Source organism: Pezoporus wallicus, unplaced genomic scaffold (genome assembly GCF_028554395.1).
Source record: "Pezoporus wallicus isolate ANWC-B61680 ecotype Strahan unplaced genomic scaffold, APGP_CSIRO_Pwel_v1 contig_2595, whole genome shotgun sequence".
NCBI classification, from domain to species: Eukaryota; Metazoa; Chordata; class Aves; order Psittaciformes; family Psittacidae; genus Pezoporus; species Pezoporus wallicus.
In genome coordinates, this window is record NW_026640968.1 from 627,619 (window position 1) to 648,980 (window position 21,362).

The following is a 21,362-nucleotide window of genomic DNA, read 5'->3' on the forward strand; positions in this document are numbered from 1 at the left end:
GAAAAAACCAGCAGAATAGGGAAGAGGTTCAAAAATGAAGAACAGAGAGTAAAGAATACAAATGAAACAAAGGGGAAGAAATCTTTCTGATGATAAATGTGTACATATTTTGCCACATGGTAGTGCATGATTTCACAACCAGGAATTTATAAAACAAAGGCCAGCTAAAATATAGTTAATATGTAAAGGTTACATTTTACCTTTTATCATTTTGGAAATCTCTCCCAGGGTAGATGAAAAGATGTGAAGCAGCCGAAGGCGACTTCATAGCTGAAGCTGGAACTTCTGTCTTCAGACTATGTGGTATTAGGTAGGTCCTTGCTGTAGAAGTTAGAAATACAGTGGCCATAAGTACTTGAGAATTATCACATTTTTTCATATAATTTTTAATAACCCACTTTTCAAACTTATGGCCTGGTAATCATGAAGGTTTAAGAGCATAATAACTTTACCAGATAATATATATGCACTTCTATATAAGCTATATGCATTATTGCATACAGCAGTAAAGCTGCTTTGAAGGTTTTAATGTCTAATGGCCAAACTTTAATAGTTAAAGTATTTAAAAATACAAATTAAAAAAATAAACAGAGATGGTCAGCTGTCCTAGTAATCCATGTTGATGTTTCTTCTACCTATAAAATGACTGATTATCTGGGAAAAGTTGCTGAGATAACAGTTATTGAAGCCCTCTTTTTTTGTGTGTGGAATGAGCATAGGGTACCTGCACTGACAGTGCATGAGTTTTCATCCTGGTATGACTAGGTGCTCCAAGCCTATTTTGAAGTACCTGCATCAAGGACAGTAGTATAGCCTCCACATTCGGTTGAGCCATTATTTTCTGCAGAGAGTGTGAAGTGGTACTGGATTAGTGATGTGTACAGTCACCTATTAGAAGGTAAAGACACCTATTTATTTCCCAAATTTGTTTAAAAATAGTATAATATTTACCAGATTGGGTAAAAAAGGGGGGGGGAAGACACTAGTAATTTTTCATCCTTTGCCGTGATGGGTCTACAAAGTGGAATGACTTCCAACAGGAGGAAATGAAGCATTCCTGCCTTAGAATACTGTGTAGGTCAGTGGTGAACTAGTCTTCTTGGAAGTCAGGACATCTACTCTAAAGCAGAAAAGAAATTTCAGTCTAGGTCTCTTGTGACTCAGGTAAGTTCTCTGTGTGCTTGTAGAGTAAAGGGGAGGTGTAACTGCCTTCCTGTCTGTCTTTACACTGGCTTTAACCTGGCAGAGGAGAGATTGAGATGAGATGTTAGGAAGTTCTTCCCTGTGAGGGTGGTGAGGCCCTGGCACAGGTTGCCCAGTGAAGCTGTGGCTGCCCCATCCCTGGCAGTGTTCAGGTCCAGGCTGGATGGGGCTTGGAGCAACCTGGTCTAGTGGAAGGTATCCCTGCCCATGGCAGGAGGTGGGAACTGGGTGAACTTTAAGGTCCCTTCCAGCCCAAGCCAGCTTTGATTCTGTGATTCTTTCTAGTATGTGTGTGCAAGGCCTGCTTCAGCAGGCATGCTGCATGAATGCCTGCAGGCTGCCTGCATTGCTGTTGTAGACACACTCTTGGAGTTCTGTCAGGGCATAGGCTGTAAATGGATCACCCTTTCAAAACGTTTATGCATGTGCCCAGTGACAGGAAAGTGTGTGTGTGGGGTGTTTCTTTTTGTTTTTTGTTGTAAGCAGCGAGGAGAAGCAAGACACACCAACCCAATATGGGTGATAAGCAAACTTGTACTTTATTTGTGGCGCACTTCGCTTAAATCCACGTGGTGTTTAGCCACGCCTACGAGTCAGAACAGTTTTGGTTAGTTCTACACAGCTTCCTTCACATTCTCCTCCCACATCCGGTATCCGGTTACCTGTGAGGCCTACACCTTGCTTTGCTCGCACAAGGCCTCTAAGGATCCATGGCCTTGCTCTTAGAGCCATTCTGCAACAATTCCCCCCTTTTTCTTTTGTGCGAGCAAAACATTGTGGGTTATTCTGTTCACTTGTTTTCATCACACAACTATAAGCAAGTCTAACAACTACAATGATTGAAATAACAATGATACATAAGCGCAGTCCTTCAAATAGCAGTGTTTTAAGTCAACCTGTGATGCCCCATGAGGACAACCATTTAGTTATCCCTAGGTCATTGCTCACTTGCAGTTGCTGGGTAAGCTGAGCCAGGGTTTTCAGCTGTGCATGTATCGAATTAGAATGACCAGAAAGATTCATACAACACATTCCATCAAACTCTTCACATCCATGTCCCTGTTCCAACAACAAAAGGTTCTGCAGTGTTGCATATCTTACAGAGTCAACATCAAACAACAGATCAGAAATTGCCTTCGGTGTAGCATTTGTCTGCTTAGCAACTCAGGAACTCAGTCTGTTTAGTTGAGCCAGGGCCCCGGCTGAAGCACTTACACTGATTTGGCATATTATGATTGGATACGTGCCTTGAAGACCCTTAGTGACTAGCACATAATTGGTTAAACACAGGTGTGAGAACTCAACCTTGAAAGCTTGCCAACAGTCCACAGTTCTCATTAACTTGGTGAATTCCAGCCTCTTATCTTGCTTGCTTAAGCTTCTTCGGGCCTCTCATGGCCTTGCTGTATCTTTCAGGATTATTCAAAGTTTATGTACCAATTATGCATTCTCCCGTGAGAACACTGTCTCCACATCTCCCCCCTTTTGTTTTATCCAGTAACAAGTCGCTACTACAGCAAGGCACACACAAATTTACATTAGCAGAGTAACTATTACAGGGTGCAGCAGCATGTTGAAGATGCTGATGGCAGTGAGGGACTAGCCAAAGAAATTTCTTACCAGTGGAATTCTCCCACCCTCTTAATTTGTTCCATCACCTGCTTTATAACACTACCATAGTATTAAAATCTTTCTAGCTTTTGCCTTAGGATTTTTCTAGCAGCTACTGCAAATTTCCATACTCTGACATCTCTTTTACAAGTGACAAATCTATACAATACAAGGTGCAGTTTCTTATTAGCAACTAGCTAGTAAATACAGGTGGTTTTATACACAAAATCACAACCTCTAATAATAGCTACTTTACAAGCACACATATTCAGGATGTTACTTTTCAGTTGCCCCCAAGTGATGTTTTGCAGTTATTTGTTCTTTCTCTTCCTCTATCTCATTCTGCTTGGGGTAATCACGGTCAGCTCCTGTAGCTGAGGCATCAGGTTTTTCCATTCGTCTGTCCAGCTCATGGCAAGGCTTGACAAACTTTGCAGGCAGTCGCCATGGACCTGTAGGCAGGAGGACACAAATATACCCCCTCCCCCAGGTTATCAGTTCTTGAGAAGCACACAGGTTAGACATGTTAAATGCAGCATCATTACTCTCTCTCTCTCCCCCCCCCAACTTTTTTTATTTATATTTTTTTTAATCCCTGCAAAAGCCGTCCTGCTGGGCAGCAACTAAAGCAGCCTGCCTGCTTCAGCAGCAACCATAAATACCTGCCGGCAACCACACCTTTACGTTAACCCTTTCATGCCCAAAATGTTAAACAGCTACCTGTTGAAAGCTTTTTTATGAACCCAAGAACAAGAAAAATACACAGAACACCGTGTGCCCTCAGCACACACACACACGTATGGGATCCCCCAAGCACACACCGCACAACTACAATATTTGAAGCACAAAATCCAGACAATCATTACTCCCACTACAGTTCCACATACAGAACGTGGCACAAGGACCTGTGGAGACTAACAGCAAACCAGCTCCAAGAAGCAACATTGCAGTGCGAGGTGGCAGGCTCAACCTTAGCGGGCGTCCCGGCAGAGGCTCTGCCTCCCCCACATCGTATGAGGCTTGGGCTTTTATACTGACCAAAATGCACACTCATTCCGACACAGGTGGCCAGCCTGTGCTGGAAGAAGTGGCCAGCAGTATCTACAAAGGTCTCCAAGGGTTGATAGAAACCTGGACATACTTATATTTACCAACTTCTAGTACATGAGTATCACAGAGAAACTGTATGGGCTCCCCCTGTCAATTGCAAGAAAAAATCATAACATATACAGCTTGAGTATAAGAGGATTTTAACGCATACGTGGTCACTGTTTGTCAGGCCTCCTTAACTATTTTGAGATCAAGAGCTTCCCACTCTTTAGCCCCCTGCTGTGTAGTAAACACAGGATATGCAAAGATGCCCATTGCAGAAAATTCACCAGTAATGATCGCATCTTTGGTTAACCATTGTTACAACTGAGCATCTCCAGGGCCAGTGAGTCTGAGCAGACCAACCCGGGAGACGAAGAGTCAGGGTCTGGAAGCAGAGGATATAAATCTGGCTCGGATTCAGGGGATTCCGGGGCTGATCCTGGGCTGAACTCAGGGTCTCTGTTGCTCGCAGCTGTGTCTTTCTTATCAGATGTCTCTCGTTCGGTATGTAGCCATCTGCAGACCTGGCTCCTCCATAACCGAGTTAAAAATTTCCACTCTAGGGCATAGTGGGTTGGAGAGGCTCGCAGTTCCTTTATATCTCCCGCTAGCGCATGATCCCTATTTTCTACTGCGTGCTTCAAAATGGCGCCGCAATCGATCCAGTGCCGAGGCACCACCCTCTTCCTTTCAGCTTCCTCGACATTCATCATGCGTATCCCTCCTAATTTTTTCTCTGTCCTTTTCAAAGTCCCTACTTTCGGAACTGGGGTGGTGGGGGAGCAGGGGGTTACACCTCCTCCACGGCACCTTCTGATGAAGAAGGAGGGGGAGAAAAGGAAGGGGGGTAAACCCTGTGCTCCCGCGAGTTGGGGGAAATGAGCTGTAATCTTCCCCCGGTTTCAACCGACCGGGGACGTCTGTTCCTAGTTTCTCCGTTGCTACCGCGGCAGTTTTCTTTTCCGCCTTGTATCTTTTTATACAGTTTATTATTTCTCTCCGTGGTTTACCGAGTTTCTTTGCTGTTTTATCATCATTAAGCATTGAGTCAAATAGTTCACCAAACTTTCTCCACTCACTCTCCTCAAAAACTGTATTAGGATCTACAAAAAAATCCCTTAGCCTTCCCTACAGCCACTAGACCTGCTAGCTGCTTTAGAGTCTCAGGCTCAATTCCCCGCTTTTATAAAAAGCGCTGTAAAAAGTTCAGGGCTCAGTTCCCCGCTTTTATGAAAAGCACTGTAATAAGTCCAGGGCTACCTCTCGGTCCATTTTCATGGCCAGCCTTTTCCAGATCGTCTTCTTCTGGGTTGTCCTGTAACCTCGGTCTCTGGATCGGCCTCCTGACGCAGCAGTGTCTGGCTCGCCCCAGCGGCGGATTCCTTTCGGTTAGTCCAAGCACCCGGGTCCGTCACGCCACCGCAGCAGGATTGCCTGCGCTTCCCGGCCGCTGCCGCCAGCGCTGCTCACTTGCCGTTCCGGGTCCCTGATACTCAGGGCCCTGTAATCCAGGTCCCCGCTCAACCAGGGCCCTGTATTCCGGGTCCCCGGTAGCCGGGGCCCTGTAGTCCATGGTCCCTGTTCAGGCACCATTTGTAAGCGGCGAGGAGAAGCAAGACACGCCAACCCAATATGGGTGATAAGCAAACTTCTACTTCATTTGTGGCGCACTTTGCTTATATCCGCGTGGTGTTTAGCCACGCCTACGAGTCAGAACAGTTTTGGTTAGTTCTACACAGCTTCCTTCACATTCTCCTCTCACATCTGGTATCCAGTTACCTGTGAGGCCTACACCTTGCTTTGCTCGCACAAGGCCTCTAAGGATCCATGGCCTTGCTCTTAGAGCCATTCTGCAACATTTTGTTTTGCCTTTTTTTCCCTTTTTTCCCATGGGGAGAGGCAACACTCGTGAGAAACTTGCATTTCTAAGGCTGCAGTGAAGCTGAGTAATAATTTTATGAATTTTAGATACAAGCCCTTGAACAGGCATGCTCAAGTCTGGTTTGGATTCTTCCCCTTGTGCAAGTCCATGTCCTAGTTATTTGTTGCCTGTATGGAAGCAAACTATCAAGAGAATTTTAAAAGCTGATGAATGAACCTGATCACAGCACTGAGTATCACCAGAAGTTCTAACAGTGTGATGTTGTCTTAAAGCCTGACCTTTCCCTGAGAAAACAAAGTCATAAACACAGTCAAGAGTATGTGCTAAGGCTTAATCAATGCTTAGTGATGATGGAATGTGAAATCAAACATCCAAGGATAGAAATCGAATTTCATTGTTACAGGAGGCTCAGCAGTTGAAAAACTGCCCAATAAAACAAGAGTGAAAGCTTGGTGACTTGAAGGTCCTGCAGAAATAGTCTAAAGAAACCAACCTGTGAGACAGGACTCTGGAGGATTGTGGAAGTTATAGAACACATACGCCATTACATCCTTCCCCGTCCTGCCCTTTTTAGCAAAAACTGTTCAGTTCACTTCTTTTACCAAAATGTGATTTAGAGGTGTATGTGCAGGGCCCTCCCCCCAGCTGTGGGAGGGGACACATTTCATATGTAATACCTTGGTTGTCGATTTGACAACAATAAATAGCATTTCAGTTGTTTATGTTCAAACAGACATTCAGAGCATTTAGATACTTACTGACTGTAAATAGAGCAGTTTGTAAGGACAGTGCAAAGGATTATATTAACTGAGGATGTAATCCACAGGATTGTAGTAGCTCAGATCTTCTGCCAGTCAGGAATTCTGCTTCCATCAGGGTGCAAAAACACTCTGGGTTTCCTAAGAATCAAAAGTTTCCTGTGGTTGCATTGATTGTGTTATTCTGCCACTCTGTCTTTTCATAAAACTTCTTCAGGAGTGTCTCCTTCAGGGCACTGCAGAAAAGATAAACCTAATGGTCTAATTTATCATAGAATGGTTGGGGTTGGAGGGGACCTTAAAGATAATTTCTGCAAATACACTTTCCTTCAAAGTTTATTTCTCCTTTGGTGTGTTCCTGCTGTTTTGTAACCTTGAACAAATTTTTAAGTATGGAAGATCTTTGTTGTCTGTGGTGCTCTATTAAAAGGTCCTCCACAGTGCTTCAGGCCTTAGCTGAAAGGCTCACCTTGAAATAAAAAGGTGTGGACTATTGATAGCCGTGCTAGTCAAGTGAGGATTAAAAGTGATTCTGCAGGTTTCTTTCTGGATTGTATATGCATCTTCAGGTCCAGACTGCTCAACCCTTTTTTGAATCCTCATCTGCAGTGAATAGAGCTGTTCTCGTTTACTAATAGCACTACTACTACTACAAGATGGGATAAGTTAGCAACTCTGTTCCACAAAGTACCAATCTTAAGTTTCAGAATAGTGAGTGATAAGGAATTCTGTGTCTGGTTTGGGATTTTTTTTTTCTCCTGAACATTTATTTCTCAATTTCACGTGAATGAAGCGGTTTTCTTGTATTGTTTGAAACTTAGCAGGTAGGTGTAATATCATCTCTGTTGTATGTCCATTCTGTCATACAAGAAGTAGTCAACCAAACCTGAACTACCCAAATAACAGCACAGAACTGCATTATTTCTACATTAATCCAGAGAGTGCTCTTTTTAAACATCTAGTTAAGAATCTGGAAGACATATTCTTTGTAGTGCTTCAATAATCCTGTCCATTACATCACTGAATTTATAGCAGTATTAACAGAAAAATCAATAAACATTATTTCTAAAATGTCAGGGATGTTAATGGTGTGATTTAAAAAAGGGGAAAGATTCAAAACTCTGAACAGAGCACACTGGTGTAGTATTGTAGATGCACATCTTGCTGAAACTGTGATAGGGAGGATTTAAATCATTATGGCTCAGTCATCTTGAAAAATGTGTATGTAGCTATTCTTAGACATACAAATCTTTCTTGCCATATTGTGGGATTTTGCTAAGTGGGAGAGGCTGTATACAGTGTATCTCAACAGAAGGTTGCTAAGATTGCTCTTAAATCATTTTGAGTCATATCAACAGTTGCTATGGAACCCCTGCTAATATTTTTGGAAAATTATTAGTAAAGCTTCCTGAGGAAAGGGATTCTTACCAATAGAGATTGGAAAGCTGCTTCACAGGGAAAAAATGTAAGAGTGGGAAAGCTGGGTGGATATTTATTTCCAACTAACCTTTTTTTGTGATATATTGAACTTCAGTGATTTGAACCAAGTGGTAGTATTGTACAAGCTAGCAAGTAGTTTTTATTTTAAAACTAAGCATTAATTAATTTATAGCTTCCCTACAGTTTTATCATGTTTTTCCCAGTAAGACTTCATGGATATGAACCTAGTTCAACTAATATCATAGGAGGAAAAGACCAAATAGAGGACTAATACTAAACGATGTAAAGGAAATACAAAGGCTTAAGGGATAATTTACATGTAGAGATAAGAAGCAGTAGGAGGATCCTTGCCAATTTCTGGAGCACAACTGAGGATAGACTTTCAGGTCCTGGTACGATGGTTACTAGAGCTGATCAGTTACTCTGAAATGAAGATTCAGTAATACAGAACACACAGTTATGTAATTAATTGAATGAATTACGGAGTAATAGTATTGATTTTCTCGATTCTTTTCTACTTCTGCGGGAAAAATGTTTCAGTGCTATACATTGCATTTGCAGATAATTTATCTAGAAGTGATTTTCCTTCCACAGCTTTCCATGCAGAGATTTTGTGGCAGAAGTTGTAATAGCATGCTTTCTTTTTGGTCTGGCAGTTCTCCTTGTAGGCAGAGGTGGGTTGCTCTTCTGTCTTCCCGCTGCCGTGGCCTCTTAACAGTTCACTACTGGCATAAAGCTGTTGCTGAGCATTACACCTTACTGAACGTTATTGTGAAAAAGTCTAAAATACGAAACAACATTGGTTGCAAATATGAAATAATTGGATGTCAAATATGACACATTCAGCTCCATTTGAAAGGCAGCTGGTATGGTCACAAGGCACTGAAAAACTTACAATAACTTCCCTGTTTGTTTTCTGCAGCAGAGGTCAAGCCCTTTGGCAGATTTTTTTTCCTTTTATTAATCTTTTAAGTGTTCTTCAAGTGCCTTATAAATGGAACTTAGGCATACATGTTAACAGAAAGCAGTTTATACCTAAGCACCTGTGCTCTGTGGAGGCAGATGGTATCAGCAGTTCAACAGCTGATTCAGACAGATTCATGAGACCACTTGTCCATGAATGGATGCAAAATTACCAGGCAGAAATGTGTCCTCCATCATCCTTAATATAGAAGACATGCTGGAGCAGTACAAGGAGATTGAGACACAGAAAGAGGCCAGACTCGTATTCTCCTGAAAGAACCTTCTATTGGAGATGGGTATGAAGCTGTATACAGTCTCAAAGACTCACAAAACCAGTTGAAAGTCATCCAGAGTCCCATTTTGGCTCCTCTTTTTGTATATTGTATTTCTGATGGTATAGCAGCCTGATTCAAGAACAAGGGGAGAGACCACCCAAAATCCCCCTGCAGAGCAGGCGCTATGTCTCCTGCAGAAATGGTGACTTCAAGCTTCCATAAGCTATAGCTCTTCTGTGCTCTCAGAAGAGAGCTTGTCATTTCAGTCCTGTGTTGGCCGAGACACTGAACTGATCAAAGTCTTTTCTAAACTCCAAATACTGGTTTTGTCAAAACATTTACTTGCAGTCCTGAGGCAGGCACTTCAGCCTTGCAGGAGATGGTTTCAGTGTCCTTTTGGGGTTTTCTTTTGCCATGCCAGCATCTGTTGCTCTGGTGGTTGCTAATCCCTATTCTAACCTCTGACTCTACCATGCTGTGTGTAGACATGCGTAAGTGTCTTGGGCAAACTTGTGACAGAACTGACTTTTAGGTGGTACCAAGTTTATAGCCTTATATTGAGACTTTCAAGTTGTAGGAGACTTACCATGAATACTGACAGGCCTTACAGTGTCTGTTCTAGAACACTGGGAATTCAGTTTCAGTAGTGATTCAGAGTGCTTGGTCCAGCAAATGTTTCAAGTGGTAGCTAATGTAAAATGGTTTGACTGGAGGAGGAGAGGACAGACATCTGCCACTGCAGGGAGAGATGGAAAACAAAGAAAGCCTTCTCTTGTCCTGAACTAAAAATGAGGGTTGAGTCACAGTTCTGTGGACATGTCATTGCCTCTTTATATTTGATACGATTAGATAAGTTTTCTACTGCTCTGCTGCAGGAGAAATTTGCTTTCCATTCATTACCCAGTGGTAATTATTGTCTGACTTCTGTTACAGTTATCGTTTATAATACCTTCTTTATAAACTGTAAAGAGGAGCTAGGAATAGATGCCATCCATCGCATTTGCTGGTTACAGTATTTCAAACTCAAAAGTGTTATGAAATCTCTCTTCAATATCTTTCTGTCCAGGAATTCCTGAGATTATAAAATGAACGCTTTCAGGGCACATTTATGAAATGCTGGTATGGATTTTTTTTTTTCTTATCTTACAATTTCTTTAATCAGTGTAGGAAATCTGTCTGCAAAATCTTTTGCATGCTTCCACAGCTTGTTGGATCGTTCAGTTTTGCACCTTAGATGAATCTCTTAAGAACAGATTTTAAATATTAATTAATTAAGACTATATGCTACATAGCTAAAGTGGTGACAACTGAATTAGTCTTATTTTGGCAAGTATGGGAGGAGAATCATCTGTTTGTTTTCTTAAGGAAATGTCTGAGATGCCATTTCTTGACAATATAACTATGGGCCTGCCAATTTTTAACTGTAAAGATTTATTAAAGAATCCTAAAAGGAAGTTACATGCTTCCAAGACGTTTAAGCTTTAAAAATACAGTCTTGTGTGCATCTCCTAATGCTTTGATTCTTCTTGTTCTCAAAATTAATAATTCAAATGTTACTCTATATACATCTAAATAGATAAATAGGTAAATAAATATATACATTTATAAATATATATCAGCAGTGTTGGCTGTTCTTGATTAATGCTGTGCTTGTCCTGCATTGTCTTTTAGATATGCCTCTCATGGATGTTGGTTTAGCTATTCAATGTCTTTTCAAAAACTGAAAAAATTATAAACTGTAGAAAAGGATCACCACCCCTTTAAAACTGTAAATATTCTGGAACTGGGCAGATTTTGGGGAAGAAATACGGAATATTTGGTCATCTAGTTATTATATTTTGTATTCTGTAGTATCAAGTATTACAACAATAAGTTCTGCAGAAAAAGCACATATGCACATCAGGTATTATGGCAGTTTTCTCAGTTGTTATCATTCTTCTTGTTATAGAAATCACTGTATGAAGAAAATATGTAGTTTTTGAATACACTTAAAACAGGAAGACGTAAACTGAAGTAAAACTTCTGATTTAAACCCATTTCCATCTGCCACCTTTGCCACCCTTGAAAACACTTTACTTATGGCAAACTGGCTTTGTCTGTGATTTTCTAGCTTGCAGGGAGCAATATCCAAGAGAAAGCAAGCTGTCTTCAGAGATTGTAGATAGAGGTATTGTTTCTGTTTTGGATGCACCCGGATAGTTCTGATAGCTTTAAAAATGGAAAATCAACATTGATGTTTCAGTAGCGTCAAACTATAGATGTATTCAGCTGTCACATTCAGCAGAAGCTGCAGCTGCCAATATAAGCAGCAGTAAGTTAGCAATATAGCACTGATGTGCGTGCTGGGAGCATGGGAGCCAGAGCTCTATCCGAAGGAGAGGGTGGTTTTATTCAGAGCTGTAGTCGTTCAGGCTGTGATCAGCCAGGCTTGATACCATAAGCAGGGGCATAAGACATCCTTTACACAAAGAGCAGTTTGTACCATGAAGTCTTTGTTTCTTCAGAACCTGCATTTCCACCTTTGTGGCCACGTGGGATTGAAACAACAGGTATGAAGTGGTAGGTGTGGTTGATCTGAAAGATTAATTCTGGCTGTGTTAAGTGTCCTCTATGTTTGTACTTGTAGGATCTGCCGAAGCAACTCCATTTTCCTCAGAAAAACTTGTTTGATTAATTGCCTCTTCAGCTTGTACTTTGTACTTGATGGAAGAAGGATAGGATCCACCTTAGTTGGCTGTGTGGGGTTAGTATTAGTAAAAGGGTTGATAAAAACTTGTCACTAAAGTTAGTTGGTATGTATTTTGAAATACACCAGGAACAGATATATTAAGTCATAAGGGCGATGCAACTGTTCATTTGCAAAGAAGAACTTGAGCATAAATCAAAATCCCTCTTCAGCCTTCTCCTCCAAAAAGAGGTTCGGTAATGACTGAAATTTGCTTTTTTGTTCTAGTTTGCACTTCTTTGTCTCATCGGGGCCCCTTCAAGTTTTCTCTTGCTCAGTACTATTGCAGATTTATTTTGATTGTCTAAGAAAATGCAGAACAGTGGTAGCTGCACTTTTGTAGTCATTCTTCAGTACTCATTACAGACAGAAGTAGGTTGTTTCATCTTCAACAGGCTTATCAGTGGGAGTGCTTCTCTGGGTTTTATGGCAAAGTTGTGGAAACTTTCCTCAATTATATCAGTAAGGATGACTTGGGTTCTTCCTGTAAATTGAAATCAAGGTGACTATGTTATCTGTCCCAGATAATAAATTTCATCCCAAGCCCTCTAGATAAATGGCCTTTTTTGAGTTTTTTTTTTTAGGCTTTTTTGGAGTTGATGGCTACTTCAGCAAGCACATCTTTTCAACAGCCATTTTCGCCCTCTGAAAATTTTTAAGATTAGAATTTCTCTCTATACAGTACTATCAGTAAAACATTTTTATGAAATGGCTGCATTAATAGTAGTGTTGCAACCTGTGTCAGTAGGATGGAGCAGCCCCTTACAATTAGTATCCTAACAACAGTTTTGTTAGTATGGTCTGTACTTCCTCTCAGGATGATAAAAGTTCCCTGTGTGATTACATTTTCTTCACATTGCATCTGCAGTGTAGTGATTCCATATTAATAGAGTTTCTGTTATAGTAATTCCTTTATTAGAGGAAAATCTGTGAGGAGAAGGGGATAGGGAGAAGTTTGGAACATATTTCTTGTGACACCTCTCACTCTCCTGTTGCCTTTGCAAGCATCATTACTGGTCCTTGTAAAGACAACATGCATGTACTTGTCCAGATTCAGTGCACAGGCTTAAAGTCTCTCAGCCCTCATTCATAAAAATGTTACGCACTTGAACCTGAGCATGTGTAATTTAAGCATACAGTAATCCCTTTGAACTCTAGTTCTACTCTGTATAGGTAAGTTCCACGTGTGCACAGTTCACTGTTCTGGTTGTGGGACACACAGTCAATCTGAAGAGCAAAGTTGTATTATTTTCTTTCTGAATAAGCAGAGTTAAGTTTTGTTAACAAGTAAGTTATTAAGGTGAAGTGTGAATTCAAGGACATAAAAAAGTAGCATAATCTTGAGTGAAGGGTTTTTACTTAAAAGCAGGCATTTGTTTCAGTGGTGTGTAATGTGTTCAGTAATGGGTGAAAAAGGAAAAACATGCAACTTCTTTATTTACTGCATCACTATTTCTGTTTCTTTAAATGGAAGAGATTATGGAGGACATGTTTTATGTATTCTGCCTTCGTTTTCTGACCTGATAACTGGGATTGTGAACGCTTCTGGGAAAATAACTGAAAAGAATTGGTCCTGGCTGTGCTGTAAAGTTTGGTGGTAGTTACCTGCGCGAAAGTTTTGACCCCCTTCCATGAATTTATTTTTGCAAAGCAACATGATGCAAACTGGATCAGGGAAGAGGCAATTTCAGGCACAAATCCCTTTGCACTATCATAAATGGAGAGACCATAAATGTTATGATGGGTGCTCAAAGGCAGTTTAATGTAGCACTGGAGAAAATAGAAGCCATTACTACTGGAAGACCTTCAGTTATGACAGAGAAAATGAATGGTGCTGTTCCAAGAAAGATACTGACAACAAAATACCTGCTGGCTGGGGAAGAGATGAGCAGAGCACAGTACAGAAACCTACAGGCAATTACCCATTACCTGAAGTAATGCTTATTTTTAGTTTAAATCTGACAGGGATAGTATTTCCTATATTCACTGCTGACAAAATTATATAATCAAATCTGGTGGAAGTTTTAGACTTAATTATACCTGTACTTAGGAACTACCCAGTCTTTGCCAGTGTCATGTCTTTAATATTTCTCTGTGCTACAAGCACTGCATAGGAGAAAGGATGAAGTTAGGTTTTACATCTTAACTCTTGATGGCTCTGTGAAGTCCAGTTCCATTAGTAAATGAGGACAGAGCAGGTTGATGAAGCCTTCTCATCCCTGATGCGAAGAGTCTGCCACACCTCATGAAGAAAGCTGCTCAGCTGATTTGTGTCTCAGTCCTCAAGGAGCCTTACCACTCAGATTTTGCTGTTGCTGTGGGCTGAGGAACACTATCTAACCTAAACTTCAGCAAAAGAGGCTTAAGCTCACCAGTTTGTCTTCACACCGCAGCTGCTCAGCATATGTGCATGATGGTTATAATTGAGCAGCTAACGAATAGGAAGCTGTTGTGCTGTCAGCACTCAGTCACATTCAATCTTGTGTAGCATTCCTGAAACAGAGCTACATTAATTTCCAAACTACCCAATGAAACATTTCACATCTTTGATCCATCCATCCCTTGCATAGTTTTGCATGGGAAGAGTTGAGGTAGCGGCTACAGAGGTGGGTACAGAGCATCCTTACAAATCTTTCTTGAAGTCACCTAGTAAGGAAGTCTTCCTGCAGAAAATAGCTGAAGCTGCATTTTGAGCTTTCCAATTCAGTGAATCTAGTTGCTGCCTGGAAAGATTTTCTTTCACACAAAAGTTGCTTAAGAGGAATATGCAGATGGGTAATGGACTACAGTGTATGGTGCAGAATGGGCAGTGTTATGAATTAGCCTCATAGATAGATACATGATTATACATAGATACAAGAAAATAGTGCTGTTGATTTCAAACTGTGAGTCAGTGTGTTACTGTACAGAAGAGTTGTAGGCAACCTTAAAATGGCTTCATGCTGTACAATGCCAGCGAGTAATTGTGAGAATTGACTTGAAACTCTCATATATAGGTCTCTAAAATGCATTACTACATAACTGACTGGAAAACAAGATTAATTTCTAAACTAAAAGGGGGAAGACTCTTTTAGACTATTTAAAATTTTGTTTGTTTGGGTTTTTTTTTGTTTTTTTTTTTTTTGCGTGCAGTCCACTGTGATTTTACATTTTTTATGTAGCTGGCTCATGGATCAGGCTAGCTGAAGGCTAATAACTGCTGCCCTAGTGTTATGTATAGGATGGATTCACTGTGTGTGGAACATCACAGGTAGTAGATAAGCTCATGAAGCAGATTCAACACAAGCTTTCATTTCTACAGTTTTGGTAGTGTTTGAAAAGGACTTGGGACATCAGAGACACGTAGCCCTGCCTCAGGGTGTGCCATAAACAGCAGAAGTTTGAGTTCCCTGGTTTCCCTGACTTCAGAGCTGGCCTACAGGGACTTGTCCCTGTAGTGATAAGATAAACCATCATCTTCGGTTGTGGACTCATCTGCAGTGACTACCAGCAAGGGCACTAATGAATGGCACTTTGATGGTGTGAAATCTGTCAGTTGCATATAGTGCTGTTGTACTGTAATGAGTTCTAGCTACTGCTAGCCTGGGCCAAGCCTGGACTGGTGACCTGGCAAAGAAAAGTCTCTGTAGCCCATTACCAATTCTGAAATAATCCAGGGCTTTGATAACTCTTGCATTCTTACTGGCAGCTCTCTGTTACTTTGTTCTCAGAGCTGCTGTGTCAGTGATTTCACCTTGAGTATACATTAAAGCCTCATGGGGATGCTGTTACATACAGGATTTGGAATTTAGGATTTGACTGAATCAGATCTGATGTTCTCAGTGTTTTCCCTGATGCTCAGGAGCTATTCTTTCCTGTCTCAGCCTTTTCCCTTTTTTAGAGGCTCCCGCTTAATGGGTCTTGGCTCAGGATTTCTTTTAATGTCTTGTGTTTTCTGTTTTTCCTATTAGTGTGTGATATATTCCTATCTTTCAGGTTTTGAATAAACAGCATGGCATTCTTTCAGTTTCATGCCTTTCATTTAGGGTAAGAGAAGTATATGCAGCAAGATGATTGAAAAATTCCAGCTTTGGACACAGCTCTTTTGCATGACATTTTTGTGGACTTTGAGTGCTGAAGGATCTGTGCAATAATGAACTTCAGTTTCCTGGATTAGAGGTAAACAAATAAGTGACAGTATTCAGTTTTCAAAAATGATCTGCAAATGGAAGCCAAAGCAGCTTCTCCTGAATGTGTAGACATGCCGCTTTAGTGCACATGCCATTCTCAGGGCCCAGCCAAGGAGCAGCAAGAGTTTAATTAAACCCCTGGGTCATTTGTTGCTGTTCAAAATTCTGTGGGTTATAGTGAGATTTACACCACCCTGGCACAGCTGTTACTTCAGGATGTATATGAAGGACCCCTTGGTAATTTGAAGAACAAAGAGACAAGCTAGGAAGAGGGTTTGACTAACCAGGACCAACTGTCCTCATAGGTTTCATATCAACGTAGAAGGTGATGGCTGTGTCCTGTAACAGAAGCCTTTCCCTATTAGATCTGGAGGGATTCCACCCATGCAATGGGTTCTGTCCATTCAAGAAGAATGGAGAAGGGATTGCAGTGAATTCAGAGTGTGAATAGATTTCATCTCTGTCACATGCTCTTAAGCCACAGATTGATGCTGAAGATGGTGGGACCAAGGATTTTTACTCTTTTGGAAAACTAAGTACCAATGCACTCTGCTTTTTCATATGAACATTTAATGGTTAAAGTTTGGAGGTTTCTTCAGTGTCACGCTGTCATGTTGTAACAAGAGGAAGGACATGACCTATCAGTGTATGCTGGCAGCCCAGAAACCACCCATGTCCTGGGCTGTATCACCAGCAAGATAAGCAGCAGGTCAAGGTAGGGGATTCTCCCCCTCTGCTGCACTCTGGGAAGAACCCCCCTGCAGTCCTGCATCCAGCTCTGGGGCAACAACACAAGAGGGACTTGGAGCTGTTGGAGCAAATCCAGAGGAGGCCGTGGAGATGCTGTGAGGGCTGGAGCAGCTCTGCTCTGGAGACAGGCTGAGAGAGCTGGGCTGGTTCAGCCTGGGGAAGAGAAGGATCCTTAAGGGGAGACCTCAGAGCAGCTCCCAGTGCCTAAAGGGGCTACAGGAAAGGTGGAGAGGGGCTTTGGACAAAGGCCTGTAGGGACAGGACAAGGGGAATGGCTTTAACCTGACAGAGGGGAGACTGAGATGAGCTGTTAGGCAGAAGTTCTTCCCTGTGAGGGTGGTGAGCCCCTGGCACAGGTTGCCCAGAGAAGCTGTGGCTGCCCCATCTCTGGCAGTAATCCTGTGATTAAAAGAAGATGTTGCATGCAGAGTTAATAAGCTGTTTTAAAAGATCAAGTCTGGCATCCATTTATCACTCACTGATGGTTTGCTGAAGAAGGAAGTGCAGGACAGAATCAAATACCTGGTAACAGGGTAACTGGCAATGACTTCAGGCTGAACATTCAGCTTTGGAATTCTCTTTATCCCTTGTTGTTAGTGCTAAATCACTTAAAGACCAGATTCTCTTCCCTCTTTTTCGGAGTGTATGCTACATCTTTAGGCTCTTTCTTTATGTAAGGGAGGGAGTTGGCTGAAATTGCTGCCCAGTCTACCTCAATCTACAATTTTTATTTTTTTTTTTTTTGGTAATAGTTTTGTAAACATTATCTGTCTTTTTTTGCTGTCTTTAGGAATACCATTGGTACATTTTATATATATTTTTAGAATTATTGAGAGACCTAATATAAGTAATCAGATAAAGGGGTTTTAATTCAAACTACCACTTTTTTGTCAATGGAAAACATCATCAGTTCACTTCTACCAACAGCAGATGATAGCAGTCTTGAACAGCATTATCTGCTTGCACTGCAGTGTCAAACAAAGCTTTCTGCGTATTGCTTTTTTTTCGTGTTCTGAAGCTTCTGGAAGTGTTTTGAAGTTCTCTTAGACATAAGATGATTGATCCTCATGAGTGCATTTTCAATATAACAATCAGTTGTCATTCAACTGTAAGAGACCCTGTTTAATATTTAATATTATCGAACATGTTTTTTTGCTGAACATGACAGGAGAGGATTTGGATTTGTTTCTAGCTGTGTTGGATCATCAATTTAGTGTTTCTTCTTTACTGTTGAGAAACAAAGCCACGGAAGAAGCACATCTAAGGAAAACGGTCTTTTTTTCCAGGATAAAACACCCATCACATTAATCCTTACAGTCAGTCTCTGCTGTGGCTTTGGTGAGTAGCACGACACAGTGGAGGAGGTTCACACAGCTGAATGGAACTGTGCAGAGGTGGTGATCCTGTGGTTTATTCCATCATTGTCCATGCCTGCTTCTCCCCACCCCACTGCCTTGCATTGTGTGCTTCTCAGCTCCAGCTTAGAAGCTGGCTGTTAACAGGCTGTTCTGGCATTTCATATTTGACATCTTGTCTGGAATCCCTTTCTAGCCATTCCCTGCTGTACTGTTTTGCCTCCTTCTGCACATGAGGATCCTAGAATCACAGACTGAATGGGGTTGGAAGGGACGTTCAAGTTCATCCCCTGCTACAGGCAGGGACACCTTCCACTAGACCAGGTTGCTCCAAGCCCCATCCAGCTTGGCCTTGAACACTGCCAGGGATGGGGCATCTTTTGTTTATTTTGATGTAGAAATACTTAGCAGTTTGCTCAGCAGCATTAAAGGAAACTCAGTTCCCTAGGGCATGGTACGTAAGACAGTCAGGCTGATCTTGTGGTATCACCCACATAAGAGCTGGTGAGATCACTGTTAGGGCTCTGCATTGACTGCAAGTTCGTTTAAGTCGGAACATGTATTCTGTTCAAGTGCTGGCTGGAGATGAAAGTGAAGACTTTACAGAGGATTGGGTTCAGTTTTCAGCAGTATTGCATGTTGTCTGAAGAACAGGCAGAGTCTTACCGTGTCATAGGAAGTGTGTTGACTTAACTGTTACTACATGATTTTTCGTGTTTTCCTCAGGACAGTTCTGACTGGGCTGCTTGAAGAACAACTGGTTTAAGACTTTTTTTTTTTTTTTTCTTTTTCTGTAGAGTAGCCTAAAGTGGGGATGTGCCACTTCGTGCCAGTCAAAACCACCTCAAAGGCTCTCCCTTCTTCCTTCTTGCTCTGCCTCTAAGGCTCCAAATTAAACAATGTTTACTTCCCAGCTCCAGTATAAGATACAAGGATAAGAGGTCAAGGTTGTTAAAGAGCTTTCCATGGAGTGGATTTGTTTTATTGTCGTGGTTTAAGCCCAGCCAGTAACTCAGCGCCACACAGCTGCTCACTCACTCCCCTGTTCTTCCTTTCCCAGTTCCCGGAGGGATGGGTGAGAGAATCGAAAGAATGTAACTCCCATGGGTTGAGATAAGAGCAGTCCAGTAACTAAGGTACAATACAAAACTGAAGCCCAACCCGAGCAGTGATCTAGCCCTTCCGGTTAACTCCCCCCACTTTATATACTGGGCATGAAGTCCTGAAATACCCCTTTGGCTAATTGGCTAATTTGGGTCAGGTGTCCTGTCTCTGCTTCCTCCTGGCTTCCTGTGCCCCTCTTCCCTGGCAGAGCATGAGATTTAAAAGTTCTTCATCGGAATAAACATTACTTAGCAACAACTAAAAACATCGGTATTACCAGCGTTGTTCTCAGGCTAAAGAAATCAAAAACACAGCACTGCACCCGCTACTGGGAAGGAGAAAAATGACTGCTACAGCTGAACCTCGGAGATTTATATATTAATTATGCTTGATCAGATACTTGTTTATTCAGTATCTTTGCCTATTTGTATTCAGGTAATAGCAGTAACAGTAACTTTTTTACTTTTTAGCTAAAATGGTGGTGTACCTTGGTTGGTGATCTTACTTCCTTTCCAAGATAGGAGAATGGGGTTTCAATCTGTCATGACTCAGTAAGAGAGCAATGTGAGTTAGATTCTGAAATGAGAAAAGTTACATCAAGGATTAATTGGACCCTGCTTTGCCCCTTAGGAGCACCCCTTACTTGGGCAGCCATTCTTTGTTCTACACCCTTGCCGGACTAATGAGTTCATCTCTTCCGTACTGATCAGTTCACGGACATACAACAGGTGGGAAACACTTCTGTGCTTTGCAAGGCTTTATGCAATGCAGGTAAAGTCAATTAGCTGGCAAGTCAAAATGGTCAAAACAACTTCCTTGGTCCATACAGAGTAAGACTCTATATTGTCACCTAAGGGCTGACAGTTAAAAAACTTTTGCTATAGATGACATGAAGGAATAACCTCATATCAAGTTATTCTATGATTGTAATGCAGAAAAGGTTGTGATAATGTTTATGGTGCTTTCTTGTTTGTTTTTTTTTTTTTCCCTAGACACACAAATTACATTATATTGTGGCTCAGTACTGTAGGCCCAGTTGTGGGTCTACACCTGCCCCTGAGTTATGCAGCAGTAGCACCTGAGCAGAATACAAATGCTGATTCGGTTGAAAGGTAAGAGAAAATCAAATCACCCTTTTTCTCTCTCATCCTCCTATGAAATTAAAAACATCAGACAAATAACTGGCAAAACCATTATGTTCTCCTTTGGAGCTCTTGGTTCAGGTCATTTAGGACTCACCTTATGATATTTTGCTTACATGCCCATGCACTGAAAGAGATGTGCTTGGCACACTGCTGATGCCCTTCATAACTGTCAGAAAGTCCTCGATGTCCTGAGTTCTTTCTCAGGCGTGTAAAAGCATTTTACAGGGTTCTCTCCAGCACATAGCGCGTTTAGCATAATTCTGTACAATGATTTTAATTTGATTTATTTTTTTATTTTCCTCCTGTTTGATGTCATCACTTCAGACCTCTGAGCTGATGACAAATGGTGGTTAGCTATAGCAAAGCTACTGCAGACTGTCCTAGGGTTGAAATCAAACAAAGGAGTCCTTCCTGAATGGTAAGCAGTGCAGAGTGGACGGATGACTGTCATGGCTCTTTTTTTCTGATGAGAACTTGCCTGGTTACAGTGGAAGACCTAAAAGCTGCTTGCAGTTGTGACAACTTTCAATCACCAACAAGACCTGAACCCCTTGCAATTGCTTTGACCTCTTGCAATCATTTTATTATCATTAATGAAGACATTTCATTATCTCCTTCCTCTGTTTTTCTGTGGTTATGGCCTTGGTAAGACTGCACACAAACGTGCAAGCAAGCAAGAGCTGAAATGCTGAGTTTGGATCTACTAAATTTACCTGCTAAAAATCACATCTCTAGAAAATGTGCACCATCTGTGAGGATATGTACAGTAAAATACTTTAAGGATGTGGTTTATGATTTTGGTGATCCATGTATGGACTGAGTCTGCTTCACCTAGGGACCACCTTCTCCACCACAACATGATGCATGGGTCACTGTCATGTTCCACACTG

General features: G+C 41.5%; 1 protein-coding gene across 1 annotated transcript in view; it reads left to right on the top strand.

Annotated features, from left to right (window-relative positions):
* The window catches only part of ATG10 (autophagy related 10), a 93,094-nt gene extending 72,004 nt beyond the window's left edge, over positions 1-21,090 (top strand). Inside the window, exons 6-8 of the mRNA XM_057421400.1 lie at positions 19,958-20,055; positions 20,320-20,439; positions 20,797-21,090. Of these exons, the coding sequence (XP_057277383.1) occupies positions 19,958-20,055; positions 20,320-20,439; positions 20,797-20,809 (231 nt within the window). The 3' untranslated portion in view covers positions 20,810-21,090. The remainder of the gene's footprint in view (positions 1-19,957; positions 20,056-20,319; positions 20,440-20,796) is intronic.
* Positions 21,091-21,362: the final 272 nt, after the last annotated feature.